The 15,660-nt window shown below is 37.5% G+C and overlaps 1 protein-coding gene across 38 annotated transcripts in view; it reads right to left on the bottom strand.

Moving 5' to 3' along the window:
* Positions 1-4,931: 4,931 nt before the first annotated feature.
* ZDBF2 (zinc finger DBF-type containing 2) overlaps positions 4,932-15,660 on the bottom strand; it is a 50,610-nt gene continuing 39,881 nt past the window's right edge. For 27 of the 38 annotated variants that reach the window (XM_035305437.3, XM_035305435.3, XM_008999303.5 and 24 more), the window contains one exon: positions 4,932-14,890. In XM_035305437.3, coding sequence (XP_035161328.3) covers positions 7,864-14,890 — 7,027 coding nt within the window. In that variant the 3' untranslated portion in view covers positions 4,932-7,863. The remainder of the gene's footprint in view (positions 14,891-15,660) is intronic. The other 11 variants (XM_035305440.3, XM_078328300.1, XM_078328299.1 and 8 more) reach the window with 4 other exon arrangements.

Genomic DNA, 15,660 nt, shown 5'->3' with positions numbered 1-15,660 from the left:
GACAGCTAGGTTTTCCTTGCCATCATTCTTCTTAGCAAACAATATATTCTATCATACACTCAGCATTTCTCAGCAATTATACACTTAGCATTTCTCAACATGGCTCCAGTTTATAAAACTAAGAATACAGAATTTCTGCTCCTCCCCTACAAAAGCAGATTATGAAGAAACATCAGATAAACTGAGCTTCCACCAAAAAAACTGGTTATCTTCAATAAGTCATACTACAAAATGCAAAGAAAGGCTGAGGAACTGCTCAATACTGAAAAAATTAGAGTCATGCCAGTAGATGATCCTGGATCAAATCCTGTACCTGGAGAGAACATTCTGAAATAATCCCCCAAATCTGAACAAGGTCTGTGGAGTAGACAGTTGTATCAGATCTATGCTGATTTCCTGATTTTGATGGTATGTGTTGTGGTTATGTAAGAGGGTAATTCTCAAAAAACAGTGTTCACCACAACCAGTACACCATCAACAGTTCCTGGTTCTGTGGCTCATGGAGATTAGAATAATGGGCAACTTGAATAAAAATCTGAGATTTCAATCACCTGGCAGCAGTCCACTGTGAAAGCACTGACAACACAGGGTAATGTGTTGACACTGAAAATCAGAATGCACAGAGCACAGTGAAAAGAATGCCAGGAAGTGCAGTAAAGGGACAAAAAGTCCAAGGGAGGACGCACAAGCATCCAGGCATGGAATAAAGTAACTCTAGAAGGCAATCGTTCTGTCTGGCTTTGGGTCTGGGGAGTTACCAAGGATAACACATAGAAGAGGCCTAAGGGGAACAGCTAGGCTCAAACCTACTGATTTTCTCTTATTTGCTACCAAGAGACCAGGGCTGTGATGTTATTTTCATTACAAAGTGTTAGTATTATTCAGCAATAAAAAAGAACAAAATACTTAACCATGCTACAACAAAGACAAAACATCACGGTAAATGAAAGAAGCCAGCACAAAATGACTGGTATTTTACTACACCATTCATATAAACTGTCCTGAAAAGGGTATACTGTAAAGACAGAAAATAGGTAAGTAGTGGCTCGCAACTGGGGGTGGGAATGATAATTAACTATAAACTGCAATATGCCACAATCTTCTCACCTAATATATCGTGAAAATTATAGTAACTCATAAAGGTCCTTTGAGGATCAAATGAGGTAAGTTTAAAGCTTAGAACAATCTCTGGCACTCAGTAAGGGCTCAAGATGTTCACACACACATAGATGTTAACCTTAAAATAAGTAAACATGGAAATAAATTACAACATTCATGTAATAAATTATAAACACAGAAAAGATTCAAAAACAACTATTTTTTTTTTGCATAAAAACCCTATGCTGAAAATGGACTTCCATTTTACATTTTCACTCTAGTGATTTTTTATTATAAAGATTAGAGGCTGGGCGTGGTGGCTCATGCTTGTAATCCAAGCACTTTGGGAGGCCAAGGCAGGTGGATCACCTGAGGTCAGGAGTTCGAGACCAGTCTGGCCAACATGGCGAAACCCGACTCTTCTAAAAATACAAAAATTTGAAGTCAGGTATGATGCCTCCAGCTTTGTTTTGTTTTGTTTTGCTTTGCTTTGCTTTGTTTAGTTTTGCTTTGCTTTGCTTTGTTTAGGATTGTCTTGGCTATGCAGGCTCTTTTTTGGTTCCATATTAAGTTTCTGGTGGTTTTTTCCAGTTCTGTGAAGAAAGTCAATGGTAGCTTGATGAGGATAGCATTGAATCTATACGTTACTTTGGGCAATTTGGCCATTTTCACAACATTGCTTCTTCCTAACCATAAGCATGGAATGTTTTTTCATGTTTGTATCCTCTCTTATTTCCTTGAGCCGTGGTTTGTAGTTCTCCTTGAAGAGGTCCTTCACATCCCGTCAGTTTTATTCCTATGTATTTTATTCTCTTTGTAGCAATTGTGAATGGGAGTTCCCTCCTGATTTGGCTGTTCGTTATTGGTGTATAGGAATGCCTTTGATTTGTGCACATTGATTTTGTATCCTGAAGCTTTGCTGAAGTTGCTTATCAGCTTAAGGAGATTTTGGGCTGAGACGATGAGGTCTTCTAAATATACATTTTCATTCATGTCATCTGCAAATACAGAGTTTGACTTCCTCTTTTCCTAATTGAATATCCTTTATTTCTTTTTCTTGCCTGACTGCCCAGGCCACAACTTTCGATACTATGTTGAATAGGAGTGGTGAGATAGGGCATCCTTGTCTTGTGCCAGTTTTCAAAGAGAATGCTTCCAGTTTTTGCCCATTCAGTATGATATTGGCTGTGGGTTTGTCATAAATAGCTCTTACTATTTTGAGATATGTTCCATTGATACCTAGTTTATTGAGTTTAGCATAAAGGACTGTTGAATTTTGTTGAAGGCCTTCTCTGCCTCTATTGAGATAATCATGTGATTTTTGTCTTTAGTTCTGTTTATGTAATGGATTACGTTTACAGATTTGTGTATGTTGAACCAGCCTTGCATTCCAGGGATGAAGCTGACTTGATCGTGATAGATGAGCTTTTCGACGAGTTGTTGGATTTGGTTTGCCAGTATTTTATTGAGGTTTTTCATGGCTACAATAATCAAAACAGCATGTTACTGGTACCAAAACAGAGATATAGACCAATGGAACAGAACAGAGGCCTCAGAAATAACACCACACATTTGCAACCATCTGATCTTGGATAAACCTGACAAAAACAAGCAATAAGGAAAGGATTCCCTATTTAATAAATGGTGTTGGGAAAACTGCCTAGCCATATGCAGAAAGCTGAAACTGGATCCCCTCTTTACACCTTATACAAAAATTAACTCCAGATGGTTTGAAGATTTAAACATAAGACCAACACCTTAAAAACCCTAGGAGGAAGCCTAGGCCATACCATTCAGGACATAGGCATAGGTAAGGACTTCATGACTAAAACACCAAAAGCAATGGCCACAAAGCCACAATAGACAAATGGAATCTAATTAAACTCAAGAGCTTCTGCACAGCAAAAGAAACTATCATTAGAGTGAATCAGCAACCAACAGAATGCGAAAAAAATTTTGCAATCTACCCATCTGACTAACAGCTAATATCCAGAATCTACAAAGAACTTAAACCAATTTATGAGGAAAAAAAATCAAAAAGTGGGCAAAGGATATGAACAGACACTACATTTATGCAGCAAACAAACATATGAAAAGAAGCTCCTCATCACCGGTCATTAGAGAAACGCAAATCCAAACCACATTGAGATACCATCTCATGCCAGTTAGAACAGTGATCATTAAAAAATCAGGAGACAACAGATGCTGGAGAGGATGTGGAAAAATAGGGATGCTTTTACACTGTTGGTGGGAATGTAAATTAGTTCAACTATTGTGGAAGACAGTGTGGCAATTCCTCAAGGATCTAGAAATAGAAATACCATTTGACCCAGCAATCTCATTACTGGGTATATACCCAAAGGATTATAAATCATTCTATTATAAAGACACATGCACACATACGTTTACTGCAGCACTGTTCACAATAGCTGAGACTTGGAACCAACCCAAATGCCCATCAATGATAGACTGGATAAAGAAAACGTGGCACATACATACCATGGAATACTATGCAGCGCAGCCATAAAAAAGGATGAGTTCATGTCCTTTGCAGGGACATGGATGAAGCTGGAATCCATCATTTCAGCAAACTGACACAAGAACAGAAAACCAAACACTGCTTATTCTCACTCATAAGTGGGTGTTGAACAATGAGAACATATGGACACAGCGAGGGCAACATCACACACCAGGGCCTGTAGTGGGGTGGACTAGAGCAGGGATAGCAGGGGGTGGGCAGATTGGGGAGGGATAGTATTAGGAGAAATACTTAATGTAGATGACAGGAGGATGGATGCAGCAAACTACCATGGCACGTGTATACCTATGTAACAAATCTGCGTGTTCTACACATGTACCCCAGAACTAAACTATAATTTAAAAAATTACAAAAATAAAAATACAAAAATTAGCTGGGTGTGGTGGCACATGCCTATAATCCCAGCTACTCAGGAAGCTGGGGCAGAAGAATCACTTATATCTGGAAGGAAGAGGTTGCAGTGAGCTGAGATTGCATCACTGCACTGCAGCTTGGATGACGGAGACTCTTTCTCAAGAAAAAAAAATTAGGATGTTGTTCATCCTGACAATAACATCCAGGCCAACAAACTCTGGAAGTCAATACTACTGGGGCCAAAGGCACCTACCTCACTGACACATGCACTTTCCCATGTTTTCTTGTCTTTTATAACACATGCTGTGGTAGTAAAGGCTCCCAAGTTCTACCTTCCCAGTAGGTGTCAAACATGAACTCAATCTTGTTCTTGTTCATGGGGCTTTTTTTTCTTTTTTTTTTTATTGAGATGAAGTCTCGCTCTGTCTCCCAGGCTGGAACACAGTGGCATGATCTCAGCTCACTGCAACCTCCACCTCCTGGGTTCAAGTGATTCTCCTGCCTCAGCCTCCAGAGTAGCTGGGACTACAGGCACGTGCCACCACACCAGGCTAATTTTTTGTATTTGTAGTACAGATGGAGTTTTGCTGTGTTAACCAGGATGGTCTTGATCTCCTGACCTCGTGATCCACCTACCTCGGACTCCCAAAGTGCTGGGATTACAGGCATGAGCCACTGAGCCCCACCACGAGCCCTTTCAATACAGGTACACAAAGTGAAAAGCTGCTAATTCACCACTCCACCAGAGGAATAAATAGTTTAATTTTGATCCCTTGAAATAACTACTGCATGGAATATAATCTGTATATCTTTGGTTAAACTATTTTCTCACTGACATCAACATTTACATTCTCTCATTTATTATCGCTCAGGCCATTATTCTCTTATTCTTCAAGTATTCCCAGAAAAGTTTCTAACGTGAAAAAAGAACAGAGACAAATTTCAAGGTTTAATAAATTTTATCTTGATAACATCAAAAACAAGTTTAGCTGTTACATTGCAATATAAAAAATACATTAGTCTTCACATTAGTTTTACATGGAAATATATAATTATTTGAATATTTAAATATAGCTTTTCTTTAACCAAAAAAAAAGTATTACTCAGAGCCCTAGTTACATAAATAATTTAAATGCACAAATGCAAAAACACACTTCACACAATATTGTCCACATACTGTAGAACTCAGGACAATTACAATAAAAATCTATGCAAGATACTGAACAAGAACAAGATTAATAAAATACTCATTATGGTTGTAATTTGACTTTTTACTATTAAAAGAATTTAATGCATTCTTGAATACACAAAAACATCAATTGTTTTATCTAATCTGCGAATTAAGCCAACATTTATTTAGACAAAGGGGCACATCTTGTATCCTACCAAATTCTGAAAGTAATTCATTTCTTTAACTTAAATTATAAGTTTTACAATTTCAAGCTTGTCTAAAATAATCATGATTACAAGAACTTAGTAAGCATTTGAAAAAATTTGAACAAAATCATCAGTACTGCACTGTACTTTTATGTTTGGTAATATAAATTTTAAATATAAGCCTTCTCCCTGCCCCCACTGAAAATGGTACTTAGAAGGGCTTCCAATGTGAAAATGGTAACATTTTTATAACTTGAAATTTTGATTATTTGAATTATAAGAGCTGTTCTCTCTGCATGATGTAATTACAACAGCTATGACATATCATATGTACTATTTCCATTTGAGCTCTTGCTTTTAAACTTACACTGAAAGAATGAAGAATGTCTATTAATGATATTTAAGGGAACTATGTGTCTATTCCATAGGGGAAAAAGACACCAATACCCACAAGTAGAGTTTTTTATGTATCAGCTGTTTTTTGTTTCCTAGTCAATAGGACAAAGCTCTGTTCCTAAATTAAAATTGGAGGATTATTTTGAAATAGTGGCTCACAGTGATCTTTTAAAAGTGAAAATATATTTGTATATGAGGAGGCAAGGTTGAAGGAAATGTGATATATGCTGCTTTGCAACTAAAAACACAAACATTTGTCTTTTTTTTTAAACATAATTACTATTTAAATTTAGAAGTACAGAAATCACAACGGAACTCCATCATAGTATACACAGATTAAATAATGGCCCCTGAAATAAAACCACATTTAGAAACAAACTGTTATACTACACTTCATTATTTCTAAGGTAACACATTTTAAATCCTGAAATCAAGATAATGGTTTAACATTGACCTTAGTTTCAATAAAATATGGCAGTCATACAATATAGCTGGAATTCATGTTTCCCCTTAACATTAACGATAGAAGATCCAGGATCTTGGCTCAACATGAATGAATGACAACTCAATGCCTCTATACCAACTCAAACAGTCCACCTGACTAAAGATTCTGGATATATTCTGACTATCCCAGACTCAAACTGCATCTCATTAACATCTTTTATTTGAACTGTTAAAAATCTGTTAACAAGCTTAGGACAAACTAATGTATAAATACAGGTTTCCACTTGGAAAATGGGCCTCCACAGAGGTTACCAGTTTTATTCAATTTTTTGAAATATTAAGTAATTTTCTAATGAGAATTAATGGCCTGCCCAAATATTACCAAGCCAATAATTTCAGTTCAAGCTATTAAAAAATGATATGGTGATGTCTAAACCATTTTAAGAGATAAGGCCACAAAGTAACCTGGATTTTCATATTAAACCACCAACTCTTCATGTGGAGGGGGGAGTAAAGGTGGTTAAACAAAGAGCGGGAGGGGGAATGCCTAAACACACGGGTGAAATTATTTTCCCCATTAAGATCTAAAAGGCTAATCCAAAAAACCTACAGAGACTGTATGTGTGCATGTGTCCAAATGATAAAGTAGAGACTTACAGATCAAATTTTTTAAATTTGTTCTTACTTTTTTTGAGACGAAGTTTCACTCTTGTTGCCCAGGCTGGAGTGCAACGGAGCCATCTCAGCTCACCGTAACCTCCGCCTCCCAGATTCAAGCGATTCTCCTGCCTCAGCCTTCCAAGTAGCTGGGATTACAGGCATGCCCCACCACGTCTTGCTAGTTTTTTGTATTTTTAGTAGAGACAGGGTTTCTCCATGTCAGTCAGGATGATCTTGAACTCCTGACCTCAGGTAATCTGCCCACCTTGGCCTCCCAAAGTGCTGGGATTACAGGCATGAGCCACTGTGTCTGGCCTTGCAGATCCAATTTAAATGAAGCAGGAGTTCATGTTATGCATAAAAAAATCACCAGGCCATTTTTTAAAAACTGTATTAAAGATTATGGAATCTCATTTTCTGGAATGCTTTAAAAAAGATAAATTATATTTTGTTTGTGTTCATTTAAGTCAACCCCACTCAAAAGCTGACATAATTCATTATAGTTCCTTCTTTATAATTGTCCAATTAGAATACTATATTGACAATGCCACTCTAAAACACAAAGAATATAGGCACGTATGCGTTTGTTCTGATTTTTAAAAAGTAATAATATAGCATTAATTAAATTTGCTATATTTATTCTAACAATATTAAATTTGCTGGCATGAGAGAGATAATCATAAAAAAATAAGTGGGATATGATTTGAGGGACAAAATTCTACATACTCTACTAAATTATTTTGTGACATAAATTAAGATGAAGGTCTTCTACAGAAAATGTTGAACAAAATGTAAGGTTCATTTTGAATCTTAAAATGAAAGGACTCTAAACACTAATTTTAAATGAATATAAAAATTCTGAAAAATAATATTTATAGCAAAATAGTTCAAGTTTAGTTTTCTCACCAAAGTTGGGAAAGCTGTGTGCACAAAGTACCAAATATATTTCAATTAAAGTACTGAACCCTCAACTGGCTTGAACACAAATAAAACTTCTATTTTACCTCATTACCTCTCAATTTGTTTGCTAGCCGAGTCATCATTCTTTCACAAGGTTGTGAACAAGATGAACTTCTCAGATTATATGCTCTCACGGGTCCAGAAGAAGTTTTCTTTTGGCTCTGGCATTTTTCACTCCTCTTCTCCTCCTCCCTTTTCGCAATGCGGCTAGAAAAACGCACAGGTCGAGAAGAACGCGCAGGTCGAGAAGAACACGCAGGTCTAGAAGAAGGTGCAGGTCTAGAAGAAAGCGCAGGTATAGAAGGTGGCGCAGGTCTAGAAGGCGGCGCAGGTCTAGAAGAACATGCACGTCTAGAAGAATGCACAGGTAGCTTCGGAGGAGGATTTGCGATAGCGCCTGACAGTTCTTCAGCACCAGCTGGTGGAACTGAGGAGTGTGAAAGCACGTTAGCTGTTCTCTTTGCCTTCTTTAGCCTACTGATAACAGTTTCCTTCTTTGGATACATTCCAAAAAAAGCATACCTAGACTGACATCTATGATATAAAAAGGCTGAGTATTTTGACATATACTTTCTAATTACCTCACTTGGTTTGGTCCAAATTGAAGGTGATTGTTTCTCTGAAGCTTTTCTGGTTTTTTTCTGAGAAATAATTGGTTTACTAACCTTTTTGGGAAAACCTAGCTTTCTACCACTAGCTGTCACCTTCTTTTCATGAATTTTCTTTTTACTTTTACTTCCCAAAAATTTAGTTCTAACTGATTCTGGATAATTTAAATGATTTTTTACAACATCATGATTTAAAAATGTTAGCTGGAAATTACTTTTCTTTGGAACCTCACGAACCTGCAGAACCTTTGATTCTTCCAGAAACAGAGAAGAGTCACTGGTTCTCTGATGTGAATTAAATCCATATCTTGCTGGCGCTGCCATTAAAGGCACTGAAGCAGAGCTTTGTCCATCAGCATCATTATCTCCTGCGCTGGAGTTTAGGTTGCTCCTATTAAAATGAATTTTAACCCAGTTATGCCTCTCAACCTCGGGTACTACTACATTCAGGGGAGGTACTACTACATTAACTACAATGTGCTTAATCAAGGGCTCAAAATAATCAAAGATATTCCGTTTATATTTGCATATAAACTGAATATCATTATCCCAACTATGATGCCTCATTTTAGGGAACTGGGGGCCTTCACCCTCCTTCAGTTTAATATTTAAAGAAGAAAGAACACAAACTAAGGCTTTGGGTTGCATAGGCTTCAAAACTTTAGTACACGATGCAGGAAACTCAACTTTTGTCCCAATTTTGACATTCTTTTTGGTTTTTCTGTCATCCTGTAAACGTGAACACTTACTTTTTGGTGGGTCTTCCTCTTGTCTAATTATTTTTCTTTTCAACACTGGGTAATTCTTACAACTGGTTTGAGTACTATGGCTGATGTTCGCTGTCTGGCATTCAGAAGCCACAGGCCACTTTTGTGTAGAAGGATTCTCTGCTGGAGGATGATGATGGCATGGTTGATCGAAGGCCACTGACAAGTCATCAATATCTGAACTACCACGTACAGTATCATCACTCTCGGACAGAGCTTGAATTGGTGCAGTGTCCTCCTTACCTTTCAAGTCAGCCCAGGTAACCCTTTTCTTCTTTGGAAAAACTTTTGTGGTCTCACAGTCATCATCAAAGTAACAGTGGAAACGGCCTTCCCTAAACTCCTTCACAAGAGCATTAATTTTTAAGTCATCTTCTCTCATTATCTGAGACCATGTTTTCCCCACAAATGAAGGAGGTACATGAGGTAAGGCTTCAAGAACTGGTTCATCAGAATTTTCTTCTATGATGTCCTTTGCTTTTTTCAGGTTCCTTACAGAATCAACCTCAGGAACAGAGCTTGGCTGGGAATCACAGTTCTTTTCTTTCAGGTCAAAAGATACCTTCCTGCAAGGATGTCTTTTCTTAACAGTTTCTTGAGGCTGATGAGTATCAGACGGAAGAGGGGGAGCACACTGAAAATTCATCTCAAAATCAACCAGTTCACGGCTCACACTTTCTAGATCTCCATGTTTTAACTTTGAAAGTTTTCTTTTATCAGCCCTTCTATGGAGCGCTGACTTAGAAGAGTCACCAAAATCCACTGCAGAAGCACTAGATTGACAGCTCTTACTCTTTAGGCTAGCATTTCTTGGATCTTTCCAAAGGTTGGCTTCTTTGTGAGCTTTCTGCATTCGGTGAGTCTTTCGATGAGAAGTATCTTCCAAATTAAATTTTCCTTTAGAGCCATTATATCCACAGTTATTATCTTCTGAGTCAATATATTTCACCATTTTCTTATCCGGTTCTTGTGACTCATAAGTCATGGACTGATTAGAGGCATCAACATTAAAATTCATTTCAGAACCACAAGACTGACAACTTGGCTCTCCCAGAATAATATAGTCTTTCTTCCGGTTTATTATTTTGAAAGTCTCTTTGCATTGGCTTGTCGTTGAGGGAGAAGAGGCTTTACAACTACATCTGACTTCAGAGCCAAAAGAGTCACAACTCTTATCTTCTATATCCATACATTCTGAATTTATACAGTTGATATCTTTGACAGTCAATTGAGGTGGGTCAGTCACTAACTGAAGGGGAGTATCATCTGAAATTACTTCATAATCACCATCACTGGGCATCACATTCACAAGTACCACCTTTGGAAGCTGTGTTTCTTTGTCTGACCCTTGAAATTGGTTAACTACTATTTGAAAAGGAACATCAGAATCATACATCATTTCTGAATCCATAGGTTCATCAGTCTTTTCTTCCATGACAACATGTTCTTCCTTCTGAAGGTCTGCCTCTTTGTAAGTCACTTGAGGTTGATCAACTTTTGACTGAAGACGAACACAAGAATCACATTTTATTTCAGAACCACAGGTTTTACAGTTCTTCTTTTCTAGATCATTATGATCCTTCTTTTGTAAGTTTATTTCTTCAACAGACACAGAAGATTGATCAGTCACAAACTGAACAGGAATATGAGAAGTACAACTTACATCAAAATCACCTAGTTTATAGCTCTTATCTTCCAGGTAAATATGGTCTTCCTTCCAAAGATTTATTTCTTTGACAGATTTTTGAAGTCCATCAGCTACTGTCTGAAAAGAGTCACTGAAATCAGAACCTTCTTCAGGACTGCAAGAATCACTGCTCTTATCTTCCAGATTGGCATGCTCCCCTTCCAAAACGTGTGGCTGTTTAATCACTGACTGAAGAGGGATATTTGAAACATAAATTATTTCAGAATCACGGGGTGCATAGCTCTTCTCATCCAGACAAACATGTTCCTCCACCAAAAGATTTAATTCTTGATTGACCCCTTGAATGTTACTAGTCATGGACTGAAGGGGTTCATGAGAATCAAAATTTATTTTGGAATCAGTAGGTTTGACAATCTTATTTTTCAAGTCAGCATGCTCTTTCCAAAGTCCAGCCTCTTTAACTACTTCTTCAGGTTGGGCAGCCACTGACTGAAGAACATCAGAATCATACATAATTTCAAAACCCTTAGCTTCATCCCTCCTATCTTCCATGTCAACATCTTCATCCTTCCAAAGGCTTATTTCTTTAACAGTTTCTCTCAGCCGGTCAGCTACTGACTGAAGAGGGTCATCAGAATCAAAACTTACTTCAGAACTACAACATTGATTGTGCTTATCTTCTAGTTCAATCTGCTCCTGCTCTAAAACAGTTACTTGAGGTCGACTGACTACTGACTGAACCAAGAAATCAGAATCCACATTCATTTCAGAACAACTATGTTGGCTGTTCTTAACTTCCAAGTACATATGGTTTTCATTCCCAAGGTTTACATGTTTAATAGCTACTTGGGGTTGGTCAGCCACAGACTGGACAGAAACATCAGAATCATGTATTGATTTAGAAGTATTAGGTTGATTAATCTTATTTTTCAGGCCAATAACCTCTTCCTTCCATTGGTCTATTTTTTTAACTGCTTCCTGAAGTTGTTCAGAATTAAAAGTTATTTTAGAATCACTTGATTTGCTGTTTCTGTCCTTCAGATTAACATACTCTTCCCTCAAAAAAGCTTGTTGAGGTTGGTCAGTCATTGACTGAGGTGGAATATTAGAATCCAGAATTATTTCAGAACCACTACATTTATCATTCTTGTTTTCTATAACACATTGCTTCTTTCTGTTTTTTTTGTTAACAGCTAGTTGAGGTTCAGTTACTGAATAATGAGGGACACCAGAATCTAAACTTGTTTTTGAACCACTGAATTCAGCACTTCTATCTTGGAATTCAGTATACTTTTCTCTTTGAAGCCATGTTTCTTTGACAATTACTTCAGGTTTGTGCATCGCTGACTGAAGAGAGATACCAGAATCCAAACCTGTTTCAAAAACACTCTTATTTTCTAAGTACATGTGCTCTTTTTTGTGAAGGTTTATTTCTTTAATGGGATCTTCAGAATGTCCAGTCACTGAATGAAACATGATATTATAATCCAAACTTACTTCAGAATTGGTAGGTTCATTTTCCTTATTTTCTAAGTGCACCTGCTCTTCTTTTTGAGGATATAGCTTTTTAACAGCTACTTCAGGAGAATTAGTCACTGAATGAAGAGGGGCATAGGAGTCCGAATTTATTTCAGAACCACTGGGTTCATCATTCTTCCTTTCTAAGTGAATGTACTCTTCTTTCTGAATTACTTCTTTAACAGCTACTTCAGGGTGATCATTTCCTGAATGAAGAGGAATATCAGAATCAAAAGTTATTTCAGAAACACAAGATTCATTACTTTTACTTTCCAGATCAACAGTTTCTTCCTCATAAACAGCTACTTCAGGCTGGTCAACTACTGAATAAAGAGGAATATCAGAATCAAATGTTATTTCAGAACTATCTGACTCACAGCTCTCATCTTCCAGGTCAAGGTGCCGTTCTTTTCCTTCGGCATCCAGCTGAGACTGCTCAGTAACTGACAGAAGAGGTGGGTCAGAATCAAAAGTCAGTTCAGAGCTGGAGCAATCGTAGCTCTTAACTTCCATGTCAATATTTAACTCTTTAAGATTTACTTCATCCAAAGCTCCTTGAGGCTCATCGTGGGCTGAATGATAAAGAGAAGCTGGAGAATCAGAACTTAGAGAAGTACTGCTAGACTGAACACTCTTATTCTCAAGGTCAACATCCACTTTCTGAAGGTCTATTTCTGTAACTGCTACTTGAGATTGGTCAGCCACTAATTGAGCATCAGCGTGAAAACCCATTTCAGGACCCTGGGATTCATAGTTTATATCCATAAGGTCAGCATTCTTCTCCTTCAGAAGATTCATCTTCACAACAGCCCTCTGGGATTCATTTGCAACTGTCCCAAGTGAGACATCACAACCAAGATGTGCTTTAGCCCTACTGGGTTTACGCTTCTTATGTTTTAGGTGAACTTGTCTACCTTTCAGGTTTCTTCCTTTGACAGTCATTCGCGGATGATCAAGAGAAACATCACAATCAAAACTTGTTTCAGAACAACTCGATCCATAGTTGTCAACCAAGCCAGTATGAGCTTTCTTCCGAAGTTTTGTTTCTGTGACAGCCACTGAGGGCTGGTCAACCACTGACTGAAGTGGGAAAACAGAATCAGCACTTAATTCAGAGCTACTAGAACCATAGTTCTTGTCAACCAAACCAATGTGTGCTTCCTTAGGAAGGTTTACTTCTTTTACAGATTGTTGAGGGTAATCATCACTAGTGGACTGAGGTGAAGCATCAAAATCAAAATTTGTTTCAGAACTACTAGATTCATAGCTTTGGTCAACCAGGCTAATACGCATTGTATTCTGAAGACTTATTTGGGATTGGTTGGTAGCCAACTGAAGAACATCGTCGCAATCAGAACTTACTTCAGAAATAGAAGATTTGTTATTCTTATATGGTACAGCAGCACGTACTTTCTTGGAAAGGTTTATTTCTTTGGCATTCATTTTAGATTGGTCAGTCAGTGAATAAAAAGAGGAACTGCAATCAAAACTCATTTCTGATTCTCTAGATTCATAGTTATCTTCTTGGTCAATTCGCTCTTCTTTCCAAAGATTTAAATCTTGTGCAGACTCTCGGGGCTGATCAGATGCTGACTGAAGAGAGCTACAAGCAAACTTCATGGCAGAACTCACTGAGCACTTCTGATCCAAAAAGGCTTTCTTGTTAAAAACCAAATGCTTTTCTTCTTGGGTACAATCCATATTAGAAAAGAATTTCTCACGATGCTTTGGAATAGTATCTTCAAAGATTCCTTTATTAGAAAACATGTCAGTTTTACTCGGGTTTACTGCTAATTTGGAAGGAGACTTAATTTTTAATAAGCCCTTAGTACCCACACGTTCATGGAATTTCAAGCCAGCTGACAAAGTTTTACCCTGAGATTTTACATCTTTCCGCAAAACCAACTTATCCGAATTTACACGTAAAGATTTCCTATTTGATTCTTTAGGTTTCTGACGCAAAACTGAAGAATTTTCCAGATGAGATGATGGCACAGGATTTCTAGAGGCCCTGTCTGGCTGTTCAAGATAGTTGTCCACTTTGTTTGGGTCACATTTGCTAGCTGAATCCAAATGAACTGCTGGTGGTAAACCAGTTGAATTAGTTGTAACTGGTCTACCATTAGAGCTTTCAGGTAAACAACTAGCAGGAGCATTACAAATCACTGGTGGGCGTACCAAGTTGCTTCCATTATTTGTAGCCTGAGCAATATCTCCTGGATTACATTTTTCCATACTGGCCCCAATTTTATGAACAAACTCCAAAGGCTGCTGCTGTCCCTTCTCCAGTTTTTGAATAACTGATGGTCGAACTGAAACCTCCTTTGTGCCTTCCTGAGATTTATGGGGTCTGGAATGCAACTCTTCAATAGGCTCAGAAGCCTCGGAGGGTCTCTTTTCAGTAGCATCCTCATCCTTAACCTCATTCTCATCCTCTTCCTCTTCTTCAGAAAAATCGTCATTCGAATGCACCACTTCAGACGATGACCCAGTATTCAAATTTGTCTCATTTTGTGCTGAACTAAAAAGAAAAGGGGGAAACTCATAAGCACATTCTAACATCTGTTTAAAATATTGAAATAAAGGCATAATAAATGTTATTTTCTTTCTATTCTGGACTATCCTTAAAGGATAAGGAATCCAGGCTGTCACCCCAGGCTGAACACTGCATGGACTACAGGGTGGGAATTACTGCAGAAGGTAGAGGTGGCTCCACCAATTGCTACTTAAGTACAAATGGCTCCTAAACTTGAAAAAATAAACAAACAAACAAATAAATAAATAAAACCATATATTATCTTTCAGTTATCAGATTACCGGAGTAGTAAATAGCAAAAAGTTTGACATATGTTACTTAACTTTGTATGCTTCAGTTTCTTCCTCCAAAAAAATGGAATCTCATTCCCTCATGAGACTTTTGATGACTAAATTAATTGTTACATGTAAAGAGCATTAAAACGAAAAAACAGGTTGGCACATAGTAAGCATTCACAAATGTTAGCTATTATTATTCTAAACATTATTGTTTTGCTGAGGGTGTAAAGACATAGGCACTTTAATACATTGTTCATAGGAGTATAAATCAGTTAACCTCTGTGAAGGTTACTGGTTAACCTCTATGTAGATTTGAAACCTCTACAAAGAGCAATTTGGCAATGTCTATTAAAATTAAGAATGTATATATGCTCTGACCTAGTAATTCCACTTTTGGTTTTCTCATGTGTTTAATGAAGGATGTACAAGAATATTTACTGCTACTTTTGGTGGGAGGGAGGGGTTATAGCAAATGAC

Source organism: Callithrix jacchus, chromosome 6, assembly GCF_049354715.1.
Source record: "Callithrix jacchus isolate 240 chromosome 6, calJac240_pri, whole genome shotgun sequence".
In the NCBI taxonomy this organism is placed as follows: Eukaryota; Metazoa; Chordata; class Mammalia; order Primates; family Cebidae; genus Callithrix; species Callithrix jacchus.
The sequence above is the reverse complement of the archived record's forward strand: the minus strand, read 5'-3'. Positions and strand labels throughout refer to the sequence as shown.